At 40.3% G+C, this 23,281-nt stretch overlaps 1 protein-coding gene across 2 annotated transcripts in view; it reads right to left on the bottom strand.

The window, feature by feature from the left end:
• Positions 1-21,653, bottom strand: part of ADGRL3 (adhesion G protein-coupled receptor L3) — a 337,944-nt gene extending 316,291 nt beyond the window's left edge. For both annotated transcript variants that reach the window (XM_061992427.1, XM_061992428.1), the window contains exon 1: positions 21,492-21,653. In XM_061992427.1, coding sequence (XP_061848411.1) covers positions 21,492-21,546 — 55 coding nt within the window. In that variant the 5' untranslated portion in view covers positions 21,547-21,653. The remainder of the gene's footprint in view (positions 1-21,491) is intronic.
• Positions 21,654-23,281: the final 1,628 nt, after the last annotated feature.

Raw genomic sequence — 23,281 nt, 5'->3', positions numbered from 1 at the left:
TGGAATCGCTTCTCAGTGCTGATGCAGACTGAAATGTGCTTTTCATACATTTTATTCTACAAGCTCATGAGCATCAAAAGCTTGTATTTTTCCATGAGTTTTCTGATTGCGCTGCACTGTCACACTGTTAGGGTGTCTACATTAGAGAATTATATTTCAATGCTGAAGAAGTCAGTAACAAGCAACACAGTTCAGCATTCAGATACACACTGAAACAAATATTCTTTGTACTGCAGAATTTGTAGGAAATACTACATTTTTTAAAAAGGGTATTACTATTCATGTTTTAATTTCTGTGTCTATAAAGTCTACAGCTTGTGTTGTTTACATGCTGGTGGCTGTTAGTTGACACATTAGTCTGATCCAGTCAAAGCTATCAAGTGTATCATGGAAGGACGTATTTGTGTGCCTTTGATATCCATGGACACTGGATATCATTGCTTGGACAGTGCAGGTCATGAAAGCCTTTGGAGCCTTCTGCTGCTCCCCATTCATTCTTCTGTGCTGGTGAAGCCGCACCTCAACTGTCATGTTCAGTTCGGGCCTCTCATTACACGAAGGACATTGAGGTGCTAGAGAGTCTCTGGAGATGGGCAATGAAGCTGGTGAAGAGTCTACAGACCAAGTCCAATGAGAAGCAGCTGAGAGAGCTGGGCATGTTTAGTCTGGAGAAGTGGAGGCTGAGGGGACACATAATCACTGGCTGGCTGAAAGGATATTGTAGCAAGGTGCGGGTTGGTCTCTTCTCCCCAGTATTGAATGACAGAACAAGAGGAAATGGCCTCAAGTTGCATTAAAGGTGGTGTTAGATTGGAGATTAGGAAAAACTTTTTCACTTGGAGGGTTGTTAAACCCTGGAACAGGCTGCCCAGGGATATGATGAAGTCATCATCCACGGAGATCTTTAAAAGATGTGTAGATGAGGTGATAATGGATATGGTTTAGTTTAGGGATGGGCTTGAGAGTGTGAGGTTAGTGGTTGGACTTGATGATCTTAAAGGTCTTTTCTGACTGCCACAATTCTATTATTCCATAATTCTATGATGCATCTGAGTGCTTCCTACCCCTTTGCCATATAAATCTGACATGACACACAAGTAGTTCTTGTGCTTATGAAACCTGCCTTCCTGCACATATCAGCCATAGCAGTCAAGACTGAAAAATAATCTGCATAGTGAGCAAAAAGAAAATTTACTTTTGCTCCTCGGATGTATTTGGTTCTACCTAAAGCCCAGTTATAATCTGTTTATAGTGTTCTAGTGTGTAGCATGCTCCAACCTGATGAAAATGTTGCCCTCTATCCATTGTTATTTACACATTCTGTGTACCGTTCTCTGACTCCCCAAAACCTGCTATATGCTGACATCAAATGCCATCAGATACTAGCAGGTTCAGTTTATTTACTAAACTACTAGTAGCTTTACTAACTACTAGTAATCAGTTCATTTACTAAACTACTCCTTGATGTTAAATCAACTGAATGTAATCCAAGTGTTGCCTGCATCAGCACAGGCCTAAATTTGAAAGCACTTGCCTCACCCTCCTAAGATAGGCAATTTAATTTAATTTTAATTTATCTTAAAACCCTGTAATTTCTCTCAAAGTTTATCACTTTTCCTAGTTGTTCCAGCCATGTGACCCAACTCATGTTTCTGGCCACATGTACCAGCAGCCCTGCAAGGAGCCACAAGTGACTAGTGAGAGATGAAGGGGTGCGCTGAAGAAGAGTAGGAAGGCAGCAATGGAGGAGAAAGCAAGGAGCATGAAAAATAACTGAAGGCTCAGGATTTTGCATGCAACAGCCCAGTTCTACCAGCTCTGCAAGGGAGATTTTACTACTACTTAATTGCATTCACTATCAACGTCACATATCCTTTATAGCCCAAGCAATTACTTGTGTGACTTGGAGTAAAAGAGATGTAGACAGCACCTTGACAATCCCTAGCACACAATCTTAATTTTTATTAACTTAAAGAGCAGCATGAATCTCACAAGAAGCAAGAAGAAAAGCAAAACAAAGCCTACAAGCTCATTTTGAAAGAATCTAGAAGATTGTTCAATTAAAACTTTTTTTTTAATTGAAAGTGAAAAATAAAACATTTCATTTTGACTTATAATTAGATATAATTTTATCTGAGCTGGATGTAGTCAAGAGGTTTCCTACTGGTCAGAACTTTTCCCTTACTCAGAAAATTGACATCTCCACTCCCAAATGATTTAAAAGAAATAACTACTTTTGTTCTTATTCTGGTCAAATTTCTGGCCTGGCCATCAAACATAGAAATCACATTTTTATGTGTTTTTTTTTTCCCCACGAACCAAGGGCAAATGAAATGTAAGAGGTTTCCATGAGCCCTCATGATGATACAGAGTTCTAACAATTACATACTGCATATGTCACAGAATCAAAGAATCTCAAGGGTAGGAAAGGACTTTGAAAGATCATCTAGTCCAATCCCCCTGCCAGAGCACGACCACCTAGAGTAGGTCACACAGGAACTCATCAAGGTGGGTTTTGAATGTCCCCAGAGAAGGAGATTCAACGACCCATCTGGGCAGTCTGTTCCAGTGCTCCGTCACCCTCACAGTGAATAAATTCTTCCTTGTGTTTCTTTGGAACCTCTTCTGTTCCAGCTTACACCCATTGCCCCTTGTTCTATCATTGGACATCATTTAGAAGAGCCTGGCTCCATCCTCCTGACATCTATCCTTTATGTATTTGTAAATATTAAAGAGGACATCCCCCAGTCTTCTCTTCTCCAAGCTGAAGAGTTCCAGCTCCCTCAGTCTTTCATCATAAGGGAGACGCTCCACTCTCTTCACCATCTTGGTGGCCCTGCACTGCACTCTCACCAGTAGCTCCCTATCCTTGTTGAACTGAGGGGCCCAGAACTGGACACACTATTCCAGATGTGGTCTCATGAGGGCAGAGTAGAAAGCGAGGAGAATCCCTCTCAACCTACTAACCTTCGCTGTATCCTCTGTCACCAGGACACCTGCCTCATTCAACAGTGGGCCTACATTGCCTCTAGCGTTAGTTTTATCTGCAATGTATTTGAAGAAGCCCTTCTTGTTTTCTTTAACCTCCTCTGCAAGACACAACTCCAATGAGGCTTTAGCTTTCCTAGTTGCCTCCCTACATCCTCTGGTGACAGCCTTATATTCATCCTTCCATGGTCTACAGACTCTCTTCTTTCACTTGAGTTTGCCCAACAGTTCCCTACTTAGCCATGTGAGTCTCCCTGCTCCCTTTCTTGACTTCTTACCTGCTGGGATGCTCTTATCCTGAGCCTGGAAAAAGAGATCTTTAAATAGAGATCTCCACTGAAACTCAGCCAACATCTGTCTCTGAAGGTAAAAATCATGCTGCAGCAGAAAAAATGTCAAACCTCAAAATAGGAATTTCTTTTATATATTTTTTTATATCATGAGTCAAATGTAGTGTTCCCTCTATGAAAGTTTTCAGCATTTTTATAGAGTCTCTTTAACATTAAGTGTTTCAGATACTATTTATCTGTTAGCAGGGCATACACTGATTATGACCCTGTTTGCTATTAAACTACCTAATCCAAAATTAGGCAAATGCTTAATAAGAGCCATTAAGGGCATAATTTACTAAGCCCAAATATTTTTCCTAGATGACCTTCTTGGACATGTCCAAAGATTGTTCTCCAGAGAGGTGGAGAAGGGAGCAAGAGATAGCTTAGACCTTAGCAAGCTCTAAGATTTAATGAAAAACAAGGTTAGGTTAAGCCATTTTTATCTTGGTTCCCTGGGGAAAAGTATCCCTGATTCCATATGCCTGTCCCATCTCTAATGATGCACACAAAGACCAGCTGTTGCTCCTCTTTAGATCTCACTCTGTAACACCACTCTATTTTCCCAGCAGAAAAATATCTCTTAGGGCAAGGAATGACACCGAAATGAGTGTTGTTCTGAGAGAGACTGTCTCCTCAATTTATCATCCAGGACCAGTCAAAGAAAATAGGCAGTCTATTTTGAAAATAAATAGATTAATCAACAAACCCTCGGAGCCCAGGTGAAAAGAGGGAGAGACTGCCAGGAGATTAAGAGTTTTGCAGTTGTTTGCCTTCTCGCCTACCTGCAGATCACCCAAGGAGAAAGCACCCACTGACCAAGATGGGCCCCATGTGAAGCACACCATGACATGTTCAGAAATTAACCATCATCCAGTACATGGAGTAGTGCCCGTTCATGCTGCTGCTGGGCAGCATCCCCAAAGGCAGATTTACAGCATTACTGTGACAATTCCTTGCTTCTCTCTCACATTTAAGTGACCTTTGGGAGAGATTTTAGCTGAAACCACAGTTGCGAAAAATTACTCTGTTAGAAGTGTTAAGACACAAGGATGCCTATTCCCTCTTCAAATTCTCCATTCTAACGTCTACTTTTCAGTTATTAAAATATTACTTGCAACAAGTGCCAACTCTGAGGTTTCAGTACAGATTATGTAAGAATAGTACATTTTTACCAAAAAAGGAGAGCTGCCTACATTTCAGACGCATTCACACAGATCTCCCATGCAAAGCCGTCAAGTGGAAACCACAGCATCCATAAAAATCTAATGGTGAAATGTTTGCAGGGAAGATAAAACAGTCAATCACACCACCACCACCAAGTAGATGGAAATAGCAACAAATGACAGAGAGGAATAGATGTTGGCAGAAGGAAGATTAAATGAAATGAGAAGTGAAATTTACTTAGACAGTACCTAGTCTGCAAAGATGATGTGATAGATACTATATAATTAGCCAGACAGCAATCTTTGGCTCTTATGACTTTAAAGTACAAGCATGATAAAGTTATAGCACCTCAGCAGTGGGGGCCTTTTAGTCAGGTTTACCATGCCAAGGACAATTGGATTTTAACATTTCCCAATTTTTTATGAATGCCTTTGAAGAGTTAAGCTTCTACTGGCAGTAGAATTAAAAGTGGTATAAAATAACAATGGCACAGGATACAAATACTAATAATACCAAGGATATCCATAAAGTACACAGCACACCAGGTGTCTACATTGCAAATCAATACTGATACATTCTGTAAACGTTAAATTTAAGGTGTTTGAGTGATGATGCTAAAGGAATACAAAAGCAGTCTTGAAGAACATTATTCCGTATCCATTTTATGATTTTTTTTGAGTGTTGCCAACTACCCTGTGAAAATTTCCACGTGATCTCCTGAACAGAGAATGAGATGTCTTTGTCTGGCCAAATAAACAAAACTAAAAAGCTATGTGTAAGCACATTATGGCATAAATAAATAAATAAATAGATTCAAAGCCTAGGAGGAAATATGTCTTGAAAAACACAAAAACTAAAGTATCAGTTTACTGTTAATTCACTGTGCTGCAAACTTCAGCCCAGTGCAAATAAACACTGTGTCCTTTAGGTCAGGTAAATGAAAATAGTCCTTATAACCTTCTACCAACAAAAGGTATCTGTCAAATTTGCAACATGGAGATGAAAACCATTAGAAAGTTAAATATGAAATCCCACACTGAAACAATATTGTGCTTTAATTTAAATGTATTACATTGCATGGGTATTGTTAAGCTCTTCACTCACAGTGTAATTTAAATGCCATTTTGATACTCTGTTTGAACAAAGAGGTGTCAAATTAAGGAAACCAGTGTCAAGTCCGGAAACTTTGTAAAAATTAAGCCCTATCTCTAATAGCACCCTATAGGGTTTCATTTCAACATCATTGTTACGTAATTTTAATGGTGTCATAGAATTTGCCACATAGATCCCCACCTCTATGAAAAGACTTCCACAGCATTCTCATTCTGCTCAGCCATGAGTGCTGTTAACGGATTATATGCCATCAGCAGCTAATATGATTAAACACCACATGTTGTGACAGCCATGTGAAGCACACAGTGTATGAGGTCTCCGCAGCGCTAGACTGAACCTGCATGGTCACACCAACAGCCCACATTTTCCTTAATGCTGACTTTCAACATTCAATGCCAGAGAGGACTATGAACCCTACAGTTCTCTTCAACTTTGCTACTGCAAATAAGGGGAAGAAGTTGGGCCTGCAGATGCCATCCAGAGGGGAAGCAGTAGACAGTGATGAACCAGTTGCATACCAGAAGGGATGATTTTGCTTTCTCCAACTGTATTGAAGCTAATATGAACTTGTAGATCACGTTTGCTGGACAGTATCTCCCTAACCACTTCTAGCCTGTTGTCCACTTGGAACCCTGTCTGGTAAAAAGGATAGAGGGCATAAATCAATACATTTCTGTGAGTTTCATGGAAGCAAGCAAGCAGCCTGGCAGTGGAGACAGACCCCACGAGCTTCCTAGGAAAGAATCCAAAATAGAAATAAGTCTTCATTATTTCCTTTGCCCATGAAACAAGCTATCTTTTCAGAATGGTAAGGTTTAATGACTCTCTCCTCCAAGGACCACCACAGAAATTTCTTCAGATTATTTCCTAGAAGTACAGGGACAGACAAGTTTTCTGACCTTTCATGTCTTTTTGCACTGGACACAGGTACATCAGGAAGAGTTTACTGCTGTCCATGTATGATCTGCACTGAAGCTGAAGAGCAGTTAAGTAACTTTATGTTCTTTTCTTCCTGCTAAAGGATTGTGTGTTCCATGCTACAATCTCAGCTGTCACCTAATCTCCTAGTCAAGTAAGAAATGATTTACCATAGATCTCTTACTTAACTGACCATCAATTAATACTCAGCAAGGAACAATATTAAGAGAGGAATAGCACAGCTCTTGAAACAAAGAGTGTGCTTTTAAACCAGTTATCTCTGTATTGAAGTCAGTATCTTGCTTCACTGAATGTCTATTTTAATACATAAGCAGTCACATTTGCTAGCAAGACATCCTGTTGACACCAATTCAGTCCTGTCTCACTTTGGCATAACAGTCTTGTGCATTCTGCATTCTGCAAGTGAGTGCTCAGGTAAATTCAAATCATTATAACTCAATGTATTTGAGGCATAAGGCAAAATCTTTGTTCCCAGAACATAGTCTGAAGTACAGCAACCTCTTGAGGACCTCGTAAAAAAAGTTACCATGGAGATAGTCTCTGAGGAACAGTGATAATTCTTCATGGACATGATTGGGGGGGGAGGATCAGGCAGGGAAGGATGGGAAGAATAGGTGTTGGGTTTTCTGCTCCTTGTTTGGGACGTGAGAGAATAATGAGGGTCAGGAAAGGGACACGTTCCTATGCAACCCAATCTAGGTTGACCTGCTTCTGCAGGTAGGTTGAACTAGATGATCTCTGGAGGTCTCTTCCAACACTACCACTCTTATGATTCTATGATTATAATGTTTGTAAGTTATTTAACAATCTTCATAATGAGAAAAGTCTTTCAGTCCCTCTACTATACAATAGCATAATATTACTGGCATTAAGTACATAGCTTTCATAGTTAATTCACTTTCTTTGCATGATTTCCTCCTGAACTTTGCTTTGAACTCTATAATCTAATAAAAACAGAACTTGATCAAACTTTCCATTAAAGAACTGAGGAACCTGTGGTGTCTGCATACATGGTCTTTATTTTGCACAGCTTAATTTAAATGGTCAAGCCTGGCACCTCCTCTCTTAGCCTGCTGAGGGAAGATGGGTCACCCCAGGAAACACATTTCAAGGAGCAAGGAGCCCAACGAGGAGATAACATACACGTGAAGATGTGGGATTTGTAACTCACCTGAGACATCACAGCAAACAGAGAATCAAAAAGAATTTTGTTGTTATCAAAGCCACCTACTCAGCTGTATAAACAAATATTCCCCCAGGCTTCTTCAGGAAAAAAAAAAAATCTTCACACAGCTCTAACTAGTATTACTGTTATTTTCCAGCTCTAACAAGCTCTTTCCCCACAGCTTTTGCATTCTACTACTTTCCAGACTGTGTACCTGGCTACTATACATCTTATATATGTATTCGACTTTACTTATAATGCTATAGCAGTTTAAGCACTATGACTTTATAACTGCTGATTAATATAACTATAAAAACTAAGGAACTTTTGTAATCTCTGCAGTACCACCTCCATAAGATATTTAGATTGCTATATCACAGTGTAAACCTTAAGAAAAAGTCACACAATTGGGTGACATGTACTAAAATTATCTTGGCACCTAAACTGGTTGTGAATCTAACCATCACAGGAGTTTGTGCCTCACAGCTCCCATTGACTTCAAAGTTTACTCTTTTTATCACACTACATTTTCGTGAGTGCTAGACAGGCTGATCCCATCTCCTTGCATCAACTTTTCTGTGCCCTAAGTTTGTCCTTCTTTAAGCTTCTCACCCTAATAGCATTCCAGAGTGATACTGGATATGCCAGCCCTCCTCAAAAGTTATTCTTGATTGCATTTGCCAAGTGGCCAACAAGGGATAATGAAGCTCGACACGTCAGCACTCCCCCAAGAGCTGAAGAATTTCACATCTGTCATATATTTACTGTCCAAAAAGAAAAAGGCTGTATTTGTGCAAGGGTTAGGGCCCCCAGAAACAGGGTTGTCACCAGATGTTCTACGTCTGGGAGTCTGCGTAGCCTCAAGATGTGAGGATAACCAGTGCAGACCCTAAATAATTAAGTTACTGTACTTTGCAGGAACTGCTGGCTTGTTAGAGGAGAAAGAAACTAAAGAGAGGAAGAGTTCAAATATCATACAGGTGAATGAGGATAGCCAGAATTACTGGGGCAAAGACCGTACAGGACACAATATAAATCCACATCAAACCAGGCTTCAAAATAGAGCAATCCCATCTTCTGGGGACTGCTGGGAAGTTTCTGGCACCAGTGATACAAACCACAGCAAACAGCAAACAGTCTAAACCATTTGGGTTTCTAATAAACAGGATTCCTGTCCTCATTTTTAATTCAGTTCTCTAAGGACATTAAACAGAGTATGCAGGGTCATCCATTTTGTGCCTCATCTCCTCCATCTTATTGTTTTCAACTCCTTTAGTCGAAGACTCCTGTGAATTCAGGTACGCAATTGTAGCTGTCAGGATGCAAGGTTGTGCTTGTGGTGCCTCACAGCGAATGGCTGTGTCCACTGTGTCTCCAGAGACAGAAATGCTACAGACATGTCAAAATAGCTTCTCACAAATAAGAGCTCATCAGCTCCCAAAATGTATGTCTAGACCTGTTTTGTCAGACAGAAGTGTGAACGTAAGCAAGGAATTTTTTTTTTTTTCCTTTTAATGACTGTCTGATACTGTAACATGTGACTTCCAAGCACTTTTGTCAGTATGGCTGAGAGACTCTAAGGTGTCTGCTGGTGATACAAATTCATTATGTATTTGGCATCTGACCAAGAGGTCATTTTTTTTTCCCAATCAAATTAAAGAAAACAACTAAACATTATTAGATTTCTTAGTCCTCAGAATTCCCCCAGAGTAATATCTAATAGTGAGATTGTAGCCTATAACACTACAAATTGTGATAACAACCCAGACTTCAAGTTACATGAATGAAATGAAGGCATATTAAAAGTTCTTTGCGTTATTCCAAGTTGAGACAGACTAGTTCTCTATAAGTTTATTTATATATGCAGTGTGAAAATTATATTTGAAGCACACACACAAACACATACATATATATATATTAAAAAATCACACAAAAATAAACTCAGTGATTTGAATTATCCTACAACTATTAAAAGTAGGCATGCTTCCTTAAAGCATGCTACAAATTATATACACATTGAAGTGAGCAGCAATGCTGGCAAAATATTGTTTTAAGTGATAAACAGAACTTGGCCATGAATCTGTCTTGCAAAGTAGAGCTATGCCTTCACTGGAGGAATACAAGGAACATCCAGTCACAGAAATGCCTGTCAGCACACCAGTGCTAAAAGCTCTCCTTTTCAGATGAAGAGCATATATGTTAAGGGAATGGAGATGATGCATTTTGGATAGATGCATAGCAAGCAGCAGCCATGATTACTACCAGCCCCTGGCTTTCTGAAGAGCCCACCCCTCTGCCTGCAGACACTGGCACATGGGTTTGTTCATCTGCAGCTTGAAAGTAGCTAAATTCGCAGCCCCACTCCAACTCAACACAGCTAGCACAGACAGCATTCTTGCCTAACAAGACATTCATGTTTCTCCCTCCACACTACTAGAGAGGGGAGTATTACATATGACCAACATATCAAAGCAACGTATCAAAGCCTCCAGCATTTCAGTTAACAGAAATAAAACACAGCAAATTAAAAACTGCAGACAGATTGTCAGCAACAAGAGCTGGGGGGGGGGGGGGGGGGGGGAAATTCCTCATTTAAATCAGTAACATCCGTGACTACTAGTTACTCCTAGAAGACCTTGAAGGGTGACAGCCTCCCAAAAGAATAAGGACCGAATGCTCTTGGGGTAAGGGAGCAACCCACAACCTGGTCAACTGATTGCAGGTTCAAAGTGCATTTACATGGAATCATCGACTTGCCATGGGATTTGGATCAGACTCTAAAAACTCAGTATTGAAATGCCATTTATTTATGGCTCCATATTCTGGAGATTTAAGAACAACTGACAGTTTGACTGAGCGCCTAAAATCCATCAAGCATCTCGGTTTCTATAGATAACAGTGGTACAGGAGTAAGTGACAATACCTGAATTACGTATTTCTAGCCCTTACCTCTTCCTCTGTCCACTGTAACACACAGACTGACTGCTGAGGATGTTTATCATTCACAAATCTTCCGTGAAAAATTCACAGCTCATGATGTGTAGCAAGGTGTTCAACATTATCAGGCACTGCAGAAATCGGGTCAACACAGAAAAGCACAAGGAAAGTGCATGGAAAATAGATGAAAAAGAAAATAGATGCTGTTGTGATTATAATTCCTTGAGTTTACAGTATACATTCAATGCTGCACCATAACTAAAATCCCACCAGTCCAGTCCAACACTCTGAGACAAGCAGATTGCAGCTTAAAACACATTAGGCGTCTCACAGCTCGCATCAGATTAATGGGAGAACAGAGATGGTCCTGCCAGGTACTGGGAGGAATATTCAAGGGAAGCTACCCAGGACTAAAGAATTTCATGGAATCAGGAAAATTCAAAGTGGGTAAAACTTCTGAACTCTCCAACGTGCTTTTAATTTCTTCCCTTCCCGGAGCATCTTTCCCAGATGATTTAGCAGCAGGAAATCTCTTCCAAATTCAAACAAAACCACACTAACAAAAACCATAACCAATTCAAGAAATCATAGCTAAGGAAACCAACTGTACAACACTGAATGTGCCATGGGGTAATAAACATCAGATGACTCTAAGATTCATTTAACATGACTATGGAGCTGATAAAATGGATGTTAGAGATGTCTTCTAGGGAATCAGCAGTTCCATTTGCAATAAAGAACTTCTCCTTCCTCTTATTGTGGCACCAAGGGTGCTCTTCCTAACAGAGGGAAACAGCAGATTTGCCCAGATCTTTCTGGGAGCAGGTTAGCAGCAACTGTGGAGGCAGTGTGAGAATGAAGGTGGCCATAATTCATTCCCTCAGTCGTTTCTCATTTTAGCTTAAAGTACTTAAATATGCCCAGCTTAAATAGATGAGAGAACTAAAGCTAGAAAGAATTTTTTTTTTCCTCTCCAGCTCCAGTGGTTAAGCTTAGCTGAAGTTATTAAGGAAAAGAAACAGAAGTGACATCCTATTTGTAGACATACTCTTGAAGTGTTACAAAGAAGAGGTGTTACAGCTGCATGGGAAGGATAGGCACACCAAGCTTTTGTACTTTCAAAACCTGTCTGTGCCTCCCCGCCTGCATTGCTGAAAAGGAAACTCTGCCCTAGCACTATGCAGCTATTTTGGCTGTGAAACTGTCTTCAGGTCCTGCATTGCTCCAGGTATCAGGGAAAAGATGCAGGGTCTCATCCAGAACAGTAAGCTCTCTCCAACCTGTCATCTTTACCACATAAAAGCTTTATCTGGAAGTCTAGCATTAACAAAGTATTAGGTAAGATTAGCAACTGGTTAAATGGATCTCCATTTTCCTATTCAGGTAATAATGCAACAGGTAAAAGAAAACAGGGATTGAGTAGTCAATCTCCCCTACTCATTGTGATGAGGAAAGGGAAGCTGCCCACTTCTGTTCCTCTTTTTGTACTGCAGCATCCATGTTCAACCTCGGCTTGCCCCACACCAGTCCCTTTGGAGTATCTTGCATGTCCAGGAAGACTGGAGACAAGCTGTCATCTCATATGCAGAGATAGGTGCAGATATGAAATTATTCTGCAGTAGTTCTGGGTATTGGCTAAGGGACACCTGTACCTGTATGAGTCAGCTTTAATCCACTACATTTTTCTGTTCTGATTGATTACTAACTCTGAAAAAATGTGTAGAAGTATTATTCCGAAGTGCTTATCTGGAAAAGTCACTGCCTGACTTTTTTTGTTTGTTTGGCATTTTTTAAGGTATTTCCATCTAAAGCAAAATCATGGTAATTGCATCATAGACACTTATTGCTTACATGGAAAATTACCATGATTTTTCAGTGGGCCTCTATAATATTCCTTCAACACTACTCATGGCTGCTTTTCATTATCAAGTTGGCTTATTTTTCCAAACACTCAGTAGAGCAGGCATACCAGCTTGGTCCCTCTGGTGCTCTTCCACACTGCTGCAGACAGCCCTTCTTCTCTACTCACTTACTGATTGCTAGGACCAAAACCAAGATGCTCAATAGACAGGTCTTGAGTTAAGGTTTCCAGATCAAATCAAGACTAGGTCAGAAACTAATAAACCTAGACATCATACTTAGCAACTGCTTGGCAAACAATATGATATGAATAGTTAAGAGTTAGGTCAGGTTTTTCAGATAGCAGATGTCTGCACCACAACATGCATTCATTACCTAGGGTTAATAACACACACATTGCACAAAAACAGTTTTTCAGGATTCAACAAAACTCATCATCTCCCAAAGCTACTTACCCCTCCTAGTGACAAGATCCGTGTTGTCCTTTTCAATTCTGTTTTTTAGAAAGTAATTTTTCTTAAAGAAGTTAACTAATGAAAACATTTTTTATACTCACAGTAAAATAAAATGTGAATTAAATTATAGTACAATAATTCACACTTAGCTGCATAGAGGCCATTTGGCCTTCATTCTGGTGCCTGAATGTGCTGGGTGTGAATTACTACACTGTAATTCACATGCTGTCAGGTCTTATGACTTAACTAATGCTGCAAAAAAAACCCAGAGCATACAGAATTGGTCATAAGAGATCAGAAACCAGTCTGGTCAGGAAATAGTTACAAATGAAGCAAGCATTAGAGGTTATAGGCCTGAGGGGTAACACAACTACCCTCTTCTTATTGCTGTGAGATCAAGCACTTTTTCTACCACTGTACCTCAGACAGAAACCCTCATGCTTTGTCGCTGTATGTCATACATGGTAAGAAGCCTATAGGAAAGGATAACTTCCATGCATTAATTTGGGCTGTAGCCACCAGACACCTTCTATAATTCCATAATACTATAATTTGAAACCTATTGCTCCAGCTTCATTGCAAATAGAGCTATGCTGATAGCTAAAGACTGTATGTCCCAAGGAGAGAACAATACAAGATCTCAGCCTTTTCCAACTATATTGATTCTATGATTCTGTGATTCAATAACACGGGAGGATGCTATAAGCAGACACACTTGCCAAACGCTGAAGAAAATGAAGAAAAAAAAATGTTGTCAGAAAATCCCCTTAAATCTCACTCCTTATTCAAGAGTGTGAAAAGCAGATGTGAAAGAAGTGGGTCTGCACACATACCTCTGCACTGTCTAATGGCTTAAGTGAGAATTAAATGGTATGTAGAGTCTTTGCAAGGTTGAATTTCACCTTCTCTCAGCCTACATTCCTCAGATGAGGATCTTAACAATCCTGATTTTAGTACTGATTTTAGAACTGTAGTATATACATAGAACAGTCACCCCTTTTTATCAGGAAAAGCCTTTCTTAATCACTTGTTTCACTATGAAAATGGTGGTAGGGTTGCAGGTAAACACAAATTGCCAAGAATAGCAAACATTATAAAAATTTCAAGGATGATTAATCTTTTAAAACAATGAAGTTAGGCAGAAGCCTGGAAGTCAACTTGGCTACTTCACAAATAATAAAACATGTATCTTGTATTTCATTTTAACTGTACAAAGAGTATTGTAGCAAAAAGCAATTATCCACTATTCACTAGCTAACGTAACACTTGCACAAGTATGAAAGAAATGCAGTTTGTATTTTAAGCAGTGACAGTATTTCCACTGTATTAAAATAGTAGTGAGGCAAATGTTCAGCACTCTGTCACCAAGGACCAGTTTCCTAGTATCGTATATTCCCCCAAGAAAGATAATGCTGCTTGCTTTAACAGAATCGTTGTCACCAGGCAACTACCAGTGCTGTTCAGTAATAAATATTTCCACTGTTCCCACAGAAACTGTCTCGGCATCTGGACCTGTTAATGCCTGGAGACCAGTTTGACTTCAGAGCACCATCTTTTAACAAAGGCGCAGCCCTCCCTCATCACAGTCATATCCCAGAAACATCAGGAAGATGGTACAGAAGTGCAGAAGGTCAGAACAGGACAGCAGACAGGGATCTCTTCATCACTGCTGCAATGACTGAAAAGGACTTCAAATTTCATTTTCTACTCTGCAAATTATAAAATAGTTCAGGCCCTATCTCAAACTAATTCTCACACAGAGAGACAAGATGGCATCTGTCCCTAAATACAGGAAAGTCACTTTATAGCTATGCTACAACTCTGCATAAATAAATTCTTGCAGGCAACTATTTTTTTTAAAGTTCAGAGATGGGCCAGCAGCAACTGTAGCCCTCCTAGTTTTGTGTTGTCAAGTATCAGTGGTAGGCCTTAAGCTTCCTAACAATACCTGGCTTCAGGACTTGTCAGTCTTCGTCTGAACTAGAACCTGTTTTAGTTTAAACATAGCTCTATCTCCAGAGTTACTTAAGAAATCTTTGCTGCACCTGCTGCTTGATCTAGGATCAGACAACTCTTGTCTATCCTGTCATAGCTGTAACAGTAAGCCTACTCTAACGTCAGATATCTGTTGCTTCTTCTGCAATTTCAGACACGTTTTGGTTATACTACTGCCTAATTGGTCGTGGCTTCAGACTTACTTAGCTTTGGGCAAGCATGTGGTTCTATGCCACAACTCACGCTGTATATGGAGAAAAAGATTAAGAAACCTAAGTAATCATAGCAATGACAAACTAACCCTATGAATGATCAGAAGAGAACAGTCTGCAACCCATTAACAAATACAGAGTCAACATGGATTGAAAATAACCCAAAGCAGCTGCAAGACTTAAGCAGGGATCAACCCCCACAACTGACACACCCATGCAGGAACCAGGATACTGAAAGCTCACTCTCACAACTTAACTGCAGGGCAAGAGCTTAGCCTCACAGGAAACAGGCAGATCACCACATCTGTTCAATTCATTGCATTTGTAATAATCTCCAACAAAATCTGGGCAATTTGGAGTATTGCTTTAATCTGAGTAGTAATAAGCAATTGTCCATTTTTTGCATTAGACTTAAAGCGTTAGAGTAACAACAAGAACAAAATAATTCTTCTCTGCTCATCCTGAAATTATGCACACAATAAAATCCTTTTAAAAAATCCCAAATAAATAATAATTACTAATAACAATTTGATTAAGATTTTTGCAATACCTTCAGATCTTTTCCAAAGTTACTTGTTTGCAGAATTTGCAAAATTTCACTCTGCAGCAATTACTATGTTATCCTTCCAACCCTTCTCTTAAGAACAAGCAGTTCTGAATCTTTTTATTTCTATTGTTATTTCTGTCCAGCAGTCTGGAAGTTTTAATTTTCAACTTTCAGCCACACGTGTGCACGACAGCAATGTGACGGAGCAGGTGTATGTTTCTTCAGGCTTGCAAACTGAGCTGCTGCCTGCCATGTCTTTCTCATTTCAGGTGAACTTTGACAGCCTTCATCTGTGAGTAAAAAGAATTTTTCTTTGTTTGGAGTCAAGGGGAGGAAGGCCAAGGAGGATGAAAACAGCTGCTCATTCCAGAAAATGCCTCTGGGAAATCCACCTATTACAGGCAAAGAAGATCAGTTTGCTCAGGTGTACATGGGGTAACACAAGTCAAGCAGCCCTTTCCTGGGGCTCCAGGCCTTTGGCTGCTTTGAGAAAAGCTTACAAACAGGGGCAAAAAGGAGGCAGGGATGTAAAAGTCCTGTCCATAGCAGAGCCCTTACAAAAGATGACAAAAGTCTTTGTTGTTGTTGCTGATTTAATTTTATTATTATTATTATTATTCCCTGGTATTGTTGATTTTCACCTTGGCTAATTCTCTGATTTTGTATAACAGGTTTAGTGTTATCCAACAGATGAATTTACAGGCTTTGCCAGAGCTTAGAAGAGGGGATAGCTTTCTGGTGGCTTCCGCAGTGTTCTGAGTTGTCTATGCAAACTGTAAGGTACTTTCCATTCAAGTGAATGACAATAGTACAGAAAGTATCCACTACTTGGAGCTGCTATTATCTCAACTACTTCACATGGTTTCAGTTTTTTGTGAGCTATGATTCAGATCAGCAAAACTAGACAGTGCACTGCCTGTGCATTTAGGATACAGCGGATTAACATCATCACCAAGAAACTGTAAGGATTCATGATGTTTTCCATTTTCATTATTTCTACAGCTTATCAGCAAGATGACATTGTACTAGAGCAGTATCCTGCAAGATTACTTTTCATCTTGCAGGTACCAAAGTCATACATCCTTTGACTTCCCACCTGTCATCACAACCCAAGAAATACAATATACTCCAAGAAATTATATATAGCTTAAAAAATCATCCCTTCAAAAAACAAACAAACAACAAAAAAATCCAAACAACCCAACACATTTATGAGATCATTGGCCTAAGAAATCTCTCTATGTTACAGATACACCATTATTTTAGTTAATAACATCACAATAACTAGTTAAGCACTTGTTAATCACTTGGTAATAGTTTAATCAAGTAGCTAAGCACTTGCAAATAACTCAATCACCCATTGATTAAGTGATTGATTAAGTGTATGTGATTCATTTCATAGAATCATAGAATCATAGAGTGGTAGGGGTTGGAAGGGACCTTTAGAGATCATCTAGTCCAACTCCCCTGCAGAAGCAGGTTCACCTAGATCAGGTCACATAGGAACATGTCCAGGCAGGTCTTGAAGACCTCCAAGTAAGGAGACTCCACAACCTCTCTGGGCAGCCTGTTCCACTGCTCCCTCACCCTCACAGTGAAATAGTTTTTTCTTATATTTAAGTGGAACTTTTTGTTTCCCAGCTTCATCCCATTACCCCTTGTCCTGTTGCTAGCTACTATAGAAAAAAGGGATGTCCTAACCTCCTGGTACCCACTCTTTAGATATTTGTAAATTTTATTAAGATCTCCCCTCAGTCTCCTCCAGACTAAACAGCCCCAGTTCCCGCAGCCTTTCCTCATATGAACCACATAAGGATCAAACTGCAAGAGTTACATACCACACCTGATAAGGACATGTTAAGACAAGGCCTTGGGACCTGTTAAGACAAGACCCTGGAACCTATTCAAACAAGATCCTGCTATATGTATTTGTTAGGTTACCTTAGCTATTACTAAAACAAAGAGACTGGTATCTTTTTTTAACCAATCACTATGATATTGCAAATTTTATAATAGTTAGGAATCAATCAAGGTAAAGGGCAAATTAAGAGATGGACATTTTATGCATGCTTTTGTTGGCAAATATAGTTCTTTGTATAAAAACCTTGAAAATTGAAACTAACAACCTAGTACAATTGGAGGACCTATCCCCGCCCCCCACCGTGTTTCCCAGCGCTGCATAATAAAGAAGTGCCTGCTTATCTGCATTCCTGTGTAGATCAAGTTTTTCACCATTGCAGATCCATCAACATCTATATTATAGCTGACACTACAGATGTAGAGACTGTGTCCAGAAACTCAAAAATGGAACGAGATTCAACAAGGTGAGTCTGTAAAAGTAGTCTGTATCAATTCTGACAATCACTACAGGACAGGAGTCGTTCCAGCCCATGAAACAGGAACTCAAATGCTTGAGTCTTGTTAAACATACAATAGGAAGGCTTTCTGCATGCAGTCAAAAGGGATTAAAAAGGGATAGGGGGAAGTAGAGCTTAACTGGCCTATTTTTATAAACAAGGTAAGGCTCTGGCATTTGTTTAAACACTTCCGTCTTCAGGCTTGCAGAAACCTCTGCTATGATGCTGGCTTGCGATTCAGTTTAGACAGTCTTCTGCAGGTGCCTGATGGGAGAGGGGCAGCAAGGGAGAGCACCTGAAAGCCATCAGATACTCAGTATCTGATTTCAGAAGCCTTGGAAACCACATTAGACTATTCCAACCTTCAATGCAATTCTGATTTCTATGCACATGTCCTTCAGTGCCCATAGGAGACTGGACAGGTCAAGTGCTAGCTGATACCAAACACACTCATCAAACATCAAATCACACACCTAAATCACACCTAAATCACAAGCTTCTCCATTCATCTAGCATCAGGAATGTACCACACTTCAACAATCAGATACACACTCAGTACCTGTTTCCGCTAAGAAACACAATAGGCTAAAGTTTTGAGATAGTAGCTGAATCCTGGCCAATCTTTGAGATTAAAACAGGGAAAACCAAACCAAGTCCTTTGGTTCAGACCAAAGGCATTCACTCTTGACAATTAAAAAATGGCTGTGAGCCTCTACTGCATTTTCACTGGTGATTGATTTCAGGGATCAGATAATACATGTGTTGGTTAGATGCATAGTGGTCACATGTAACACTGACAAAAACCACAGCAACCATTATAGATATATACTTTGTAGAAGAATATAATGGGTAGAAATATTTCTAGACATCTAGTTTCTGCATCTCTGATGTTTGTTCATCTGTGGCATAATATGACTCCTAGGATACTTGTGACATTTTCATTTACTGCTACTATCAGGCAAGATTTTCCAGATTCAGTGGCAGTTCTGTTTCATATTTGCAAGAGAGATTGCCAGAGGCATATTTAAATTGTTAATTAAGTGTTAATATTGTTTAAGTATAAAGATTTACAAAACATTTACCATTTAGCTTTCCTGGAGAAGAATGGAGAGCACCTTTCCTAATACCTCATTCATTCCACTGCAATTGGTTGACTCAGTTTAAATATTCATTCTAACATTCAAGTCCCTGAGGAGTTTTGCTTCAAGAACGATAGTATAGATAACCATTATGCCCAAAGGTGTTGTAAGTGATATGAGCAGACAGGTTGCGCTCTACACACAAATTGCATGTATTTTGTTTTTTAACCTCCTTTTTCAGTGTGAAATTTTGCTTAGTGTCACAGCACATACACAGTGCATGTAAAGCACAAAAATCTGATGAGTATCTAGAAGTAGGGGCCTACAGCCTACATATAGGGAGTCACGTTACTAACAAATGTATTCCTACTAAACTGTAATTAAAATGAGATCTTTAGTGGAGTTCACTTTTCATTTAGGCACAAGGAAAATCGAAACCAGGTTTTCCAAAGCTCTGCTCTCAGCATTTAGCAACCATCAGTATTAACAGGAGCTCCTGAACCCTTGAGCCCTTATGAAACTGGCAACTTAACTTCTGGGGCCTACAATTGCGTTTCCCAGATGAAAAAAAAAAAAAAAAGAAAGAAAAAGAAAAGAAAAATCAATCTCGGGCCTCAAAAATTTTACTCCAAAGAATTATTAAATATGTCAGATTGCACTTAACATTTTCTTGACTAATAAAAAGACAACATTTTTCTGCTAGAGCTCTGTATTGCATTTGTGTGCACAGGTTTTGGTAGCAGGAGGGGAGGCTACAGTGGTGGCTTCTGTGAGAAGCTCCCAGAAGCTTTGACTGTGTCTGATTGAGCCAATGCCAGCCAGCTCCAAGACAGACCCACTGCTGGCCAAGGCCAGACCCAGTAGTGATGGTGATAATGCCTCTAGGACAACATACTTAAGAAAGGGGAAAAGCTGCTGCACAACAGCAAACTGTGGCAGGAGAGAGGAGTAAGAATATGTGAGAGGAATAACTCTGCAGACACTAAAGTCAATGAGAACGGAGGGTAGGAGGTGTTCCAAGCCCAGAGCAGAGATTCCCCTGCACCCCACACTGGTGAAGGAGGCTGTTGATCCCATGGGAAGCCTGTGCTGGAGCAGGCTTGTGGCAGGACCTGTTGAGCCACGGACAGAGAAGCACACACTGGATTAGGTTTGTTGTCAGGACTTGTGACCCCATGACGGTCACACACTGGAGCAATCTGTGCCTGAAGGACTGCACCCTGTGGAAGGAACCCACGCTGGAGCAGCTCATGAAGAACTGCACCCCATGGGAAGGACTCACATTGGAGTAGTTTGTGGAGAACTGTCTCCTGTGGGAGGGACCCTACACTGGAACAGGGTAAGTGTGAAGAGTCCTTCTCCCCCTGTGGTAGAATGGGCAGTAGAAACAATGTATGATGAACTGACCACAACCCCCATTCCCTGTCCTGCTACACAGCTCGAGTTGGAGTGGGGAGGTAGAGAACTTGGAAATAAAGTTAAGTCCTGGAAGAAGAAAGGGATATGAGGAAGGCATTTTTAAGATTTGGTTTTATTTCTCATTATCCTGCTCCAATTTGATTGGTAAGTGGCTGTAATTGCTGAGTGACCCCTCCCTGTCTGTATCTTGACCCACAAGCCACAAAAGTTATATTTTCTCTCTCTTGTCTCACTGTGGAGGGCAAGTTTAGTGGGCACCTTACATCCAGATAGTGCCAACCTACCATGAGCTTATACATCCCTGCAGCATAGCAGCTGTGCCTGACACTATTACCTCAGTTCTCAGATGCAGCCTAGCTACGTAGCATGCTGCTACACCTAATGATTCCCCACTGCCAGGCAGGTTACACTCCGTGTCAGGCTAAAGCAAATATACTGGGTTTAGTTCTTGCCAGCTCAGGGTCACTGAGATTATGGGAGCCTCCATCTTTTAGCAGAGCATGGAAACATCCATTGCAATGCCTGAAATCACAGTCTAATATGATGGGAAGTTCCCACCTTGGAGCTGCAGCCCCTTACCAAGTAGTATTCACAGAAGGGAAATTCATTTCCATGTAGAGGCCAGAAGAGACAATCCTAGTGACACACAGCCAACAGAATAGGTTTGGGCATGGGGAAGAAAATCTGCCTTAATGTAGCAACTAAACTTGATAACAGAAATTTTTGTGTGTGACCAGAGGTCTTTGTTTCAGGACTTAAAGAATCATAATACAGCCTGGGAATTAAAAGGTCTGGGGTGGAAGTAGGGAAAGAAATCAACATCCTGGGAAAAAAACCACAGTATTGGGTAAAAGATTTAGGCAAAATCCTTACTGTTTTCTGTTCTCTTTTCCCTTCCCACAGGCAAGTTTACACCATCTCTCACTCACCATGGGCTAACGGTGTTAAAAGCATTGTGAAGAACAGCAGCTGTGATGACCACATGACTGTGAAGTAGGGCTTGAAAGTATCCCAGCAAACGAAGGTTCAAACAAAACAAGATGAACGTCCTCCTGCACTTGCTTCCAACACTTCAACTGTTGGCCTTCGATTCACATCCGAAAAAGGGAAAAAAAAAAATAAAAAAAAAAAAATCCCACAGCCAGCATCCAGAGTCTGAGATCTATAAATGAGAAAGGGAAAAAAATGCAGTTAGCAAAACAATAAGACAGATGTTTTCAATCAAGTCTTGCCATGTTTTTTTGCTGCCAACAGCTGTAAAAGCAAACATGTCTCCACTCCCCAGTCCTTTCAATATATCTACATTCTTACGTACAATAGGAATTAAAACTCATCCCTATGCATAGATCCAGTTTGTTTATCCACTAATGCTCTGCTTCCTCTCTCAAAACAGGGCTTAAGACAGCAGTTTTGAACAATGATGTTCACTGGTCCAGAGAGTCCATAGGCTTGAAAGCTGACTAGACAGAACAAATCCATATGCATTGCATCATATCTTCTAAAACTTCTAAAACTTCTAAAACTCTCATGAAAATGTTAGTGTCTATAACAAGCCAATAGAAATTCAAGAGCTAAAATGGCTTTAATTGGTGCCTAGGCTTTGTGCTGATCTCAAACAGAAATGAGTTTCCACCCCAGCCACTTCTTTTCCACCCAAAACCCTTAAATATGCTTAGGCAAAGAATAAATGCAAGTTCATAGAAAAGCACACTTGCCAGCATGCTGGCATGTACCATGGTTTAACCCCAGAGAACAGCTAAGCATCACACAGCCAACTCTCTCACTCTCCCCCTAGAAGGATGAGAGGGGGAAGAATTGGAAGAATATAAGTAAGAAAAATTGTGGGTTAAGAACAATTTAATGAGTGAACTAAACAAATGTAATGAAAAGCAAAAATAAGAAAAATAATGAGAGACATTAAAAAACCCACAGAAACCAATTGATGAAAAACAATTGGTCACCACCAACCAACCAATGCCCAACCAGCCCCTTAGCAGCAATCCCCAAGTAACTTTCCCCCTTGTTTATTTGCTGAGCATTACGCCATGTGATCTGGGATATCCCTTGGGTCAGATGTCCTGGCTGTGTCCCCTCCTACTTTTGTGTGCCCTCCTCAGCCCACTCGCTGGTGGGGCAAGGTGAGAAGCAGAAAAGGCTTTGAATCTGTGTAAGCACTGCTCAGCAATAACCAAATCAACCCTATGTTATCAACACAGTTTCCAGCACAAATCCAAAACAGAGACCCATACCAGCTACTATGAAGAAAATTAACTCTATCCCATTCAAAACCAGCATAGCAAGTAAAAAAACTGCCAACAAGAGGTCACTTCACCATGTTGTCTAGGCTGCACCTGGGAGCAAATATGGGAATCACAGTGCTATAGGAGAAAATGGAACTCAGAGTTGTTTTAGAGAAAATGCAACAAATAGGAATTTGAGACATTACAACAACAGAGCTGCACTCTCTGGCCTGCTTCCCATTCCCTTCAAACAGAAATATATTTTCAATACATCCACACCAGCTTGGCTAGTCCCGGCATAGGGGGTGAGACACACAGACAATAATCCCGTTTTCTCTTTAACCTCCTGTAGAGTATGTAAAGCAGCTGGACACTGTTACATGTCCTGAATGACTTGGGCAGAAACTGAGCCCAATGTTTCCCCAGGTAGCTGGACATTGCAGTCTTCTCCCTTTGAGTTTCTCCCATGCCTCCACTGT

The sequence above is a fragment of the Colius striatus genome, chromosome 3, assembly GCF_028858725.1.
Source record: "Colius striatus isolate bColStr4 chromosome 3, bColStr4.1.hap1, whole genome shotgun sequence".
NCBI lineage: Eukaryota > Metazoa > Chordata > Aves > Coliiformes > Coliidae > Colius > Colius striatus.
The sequence above is the reverse complement of the archived record's forward strand: the minus strand, read 5'-3'. Positions and strand labels throughout refer to the sequence as shown.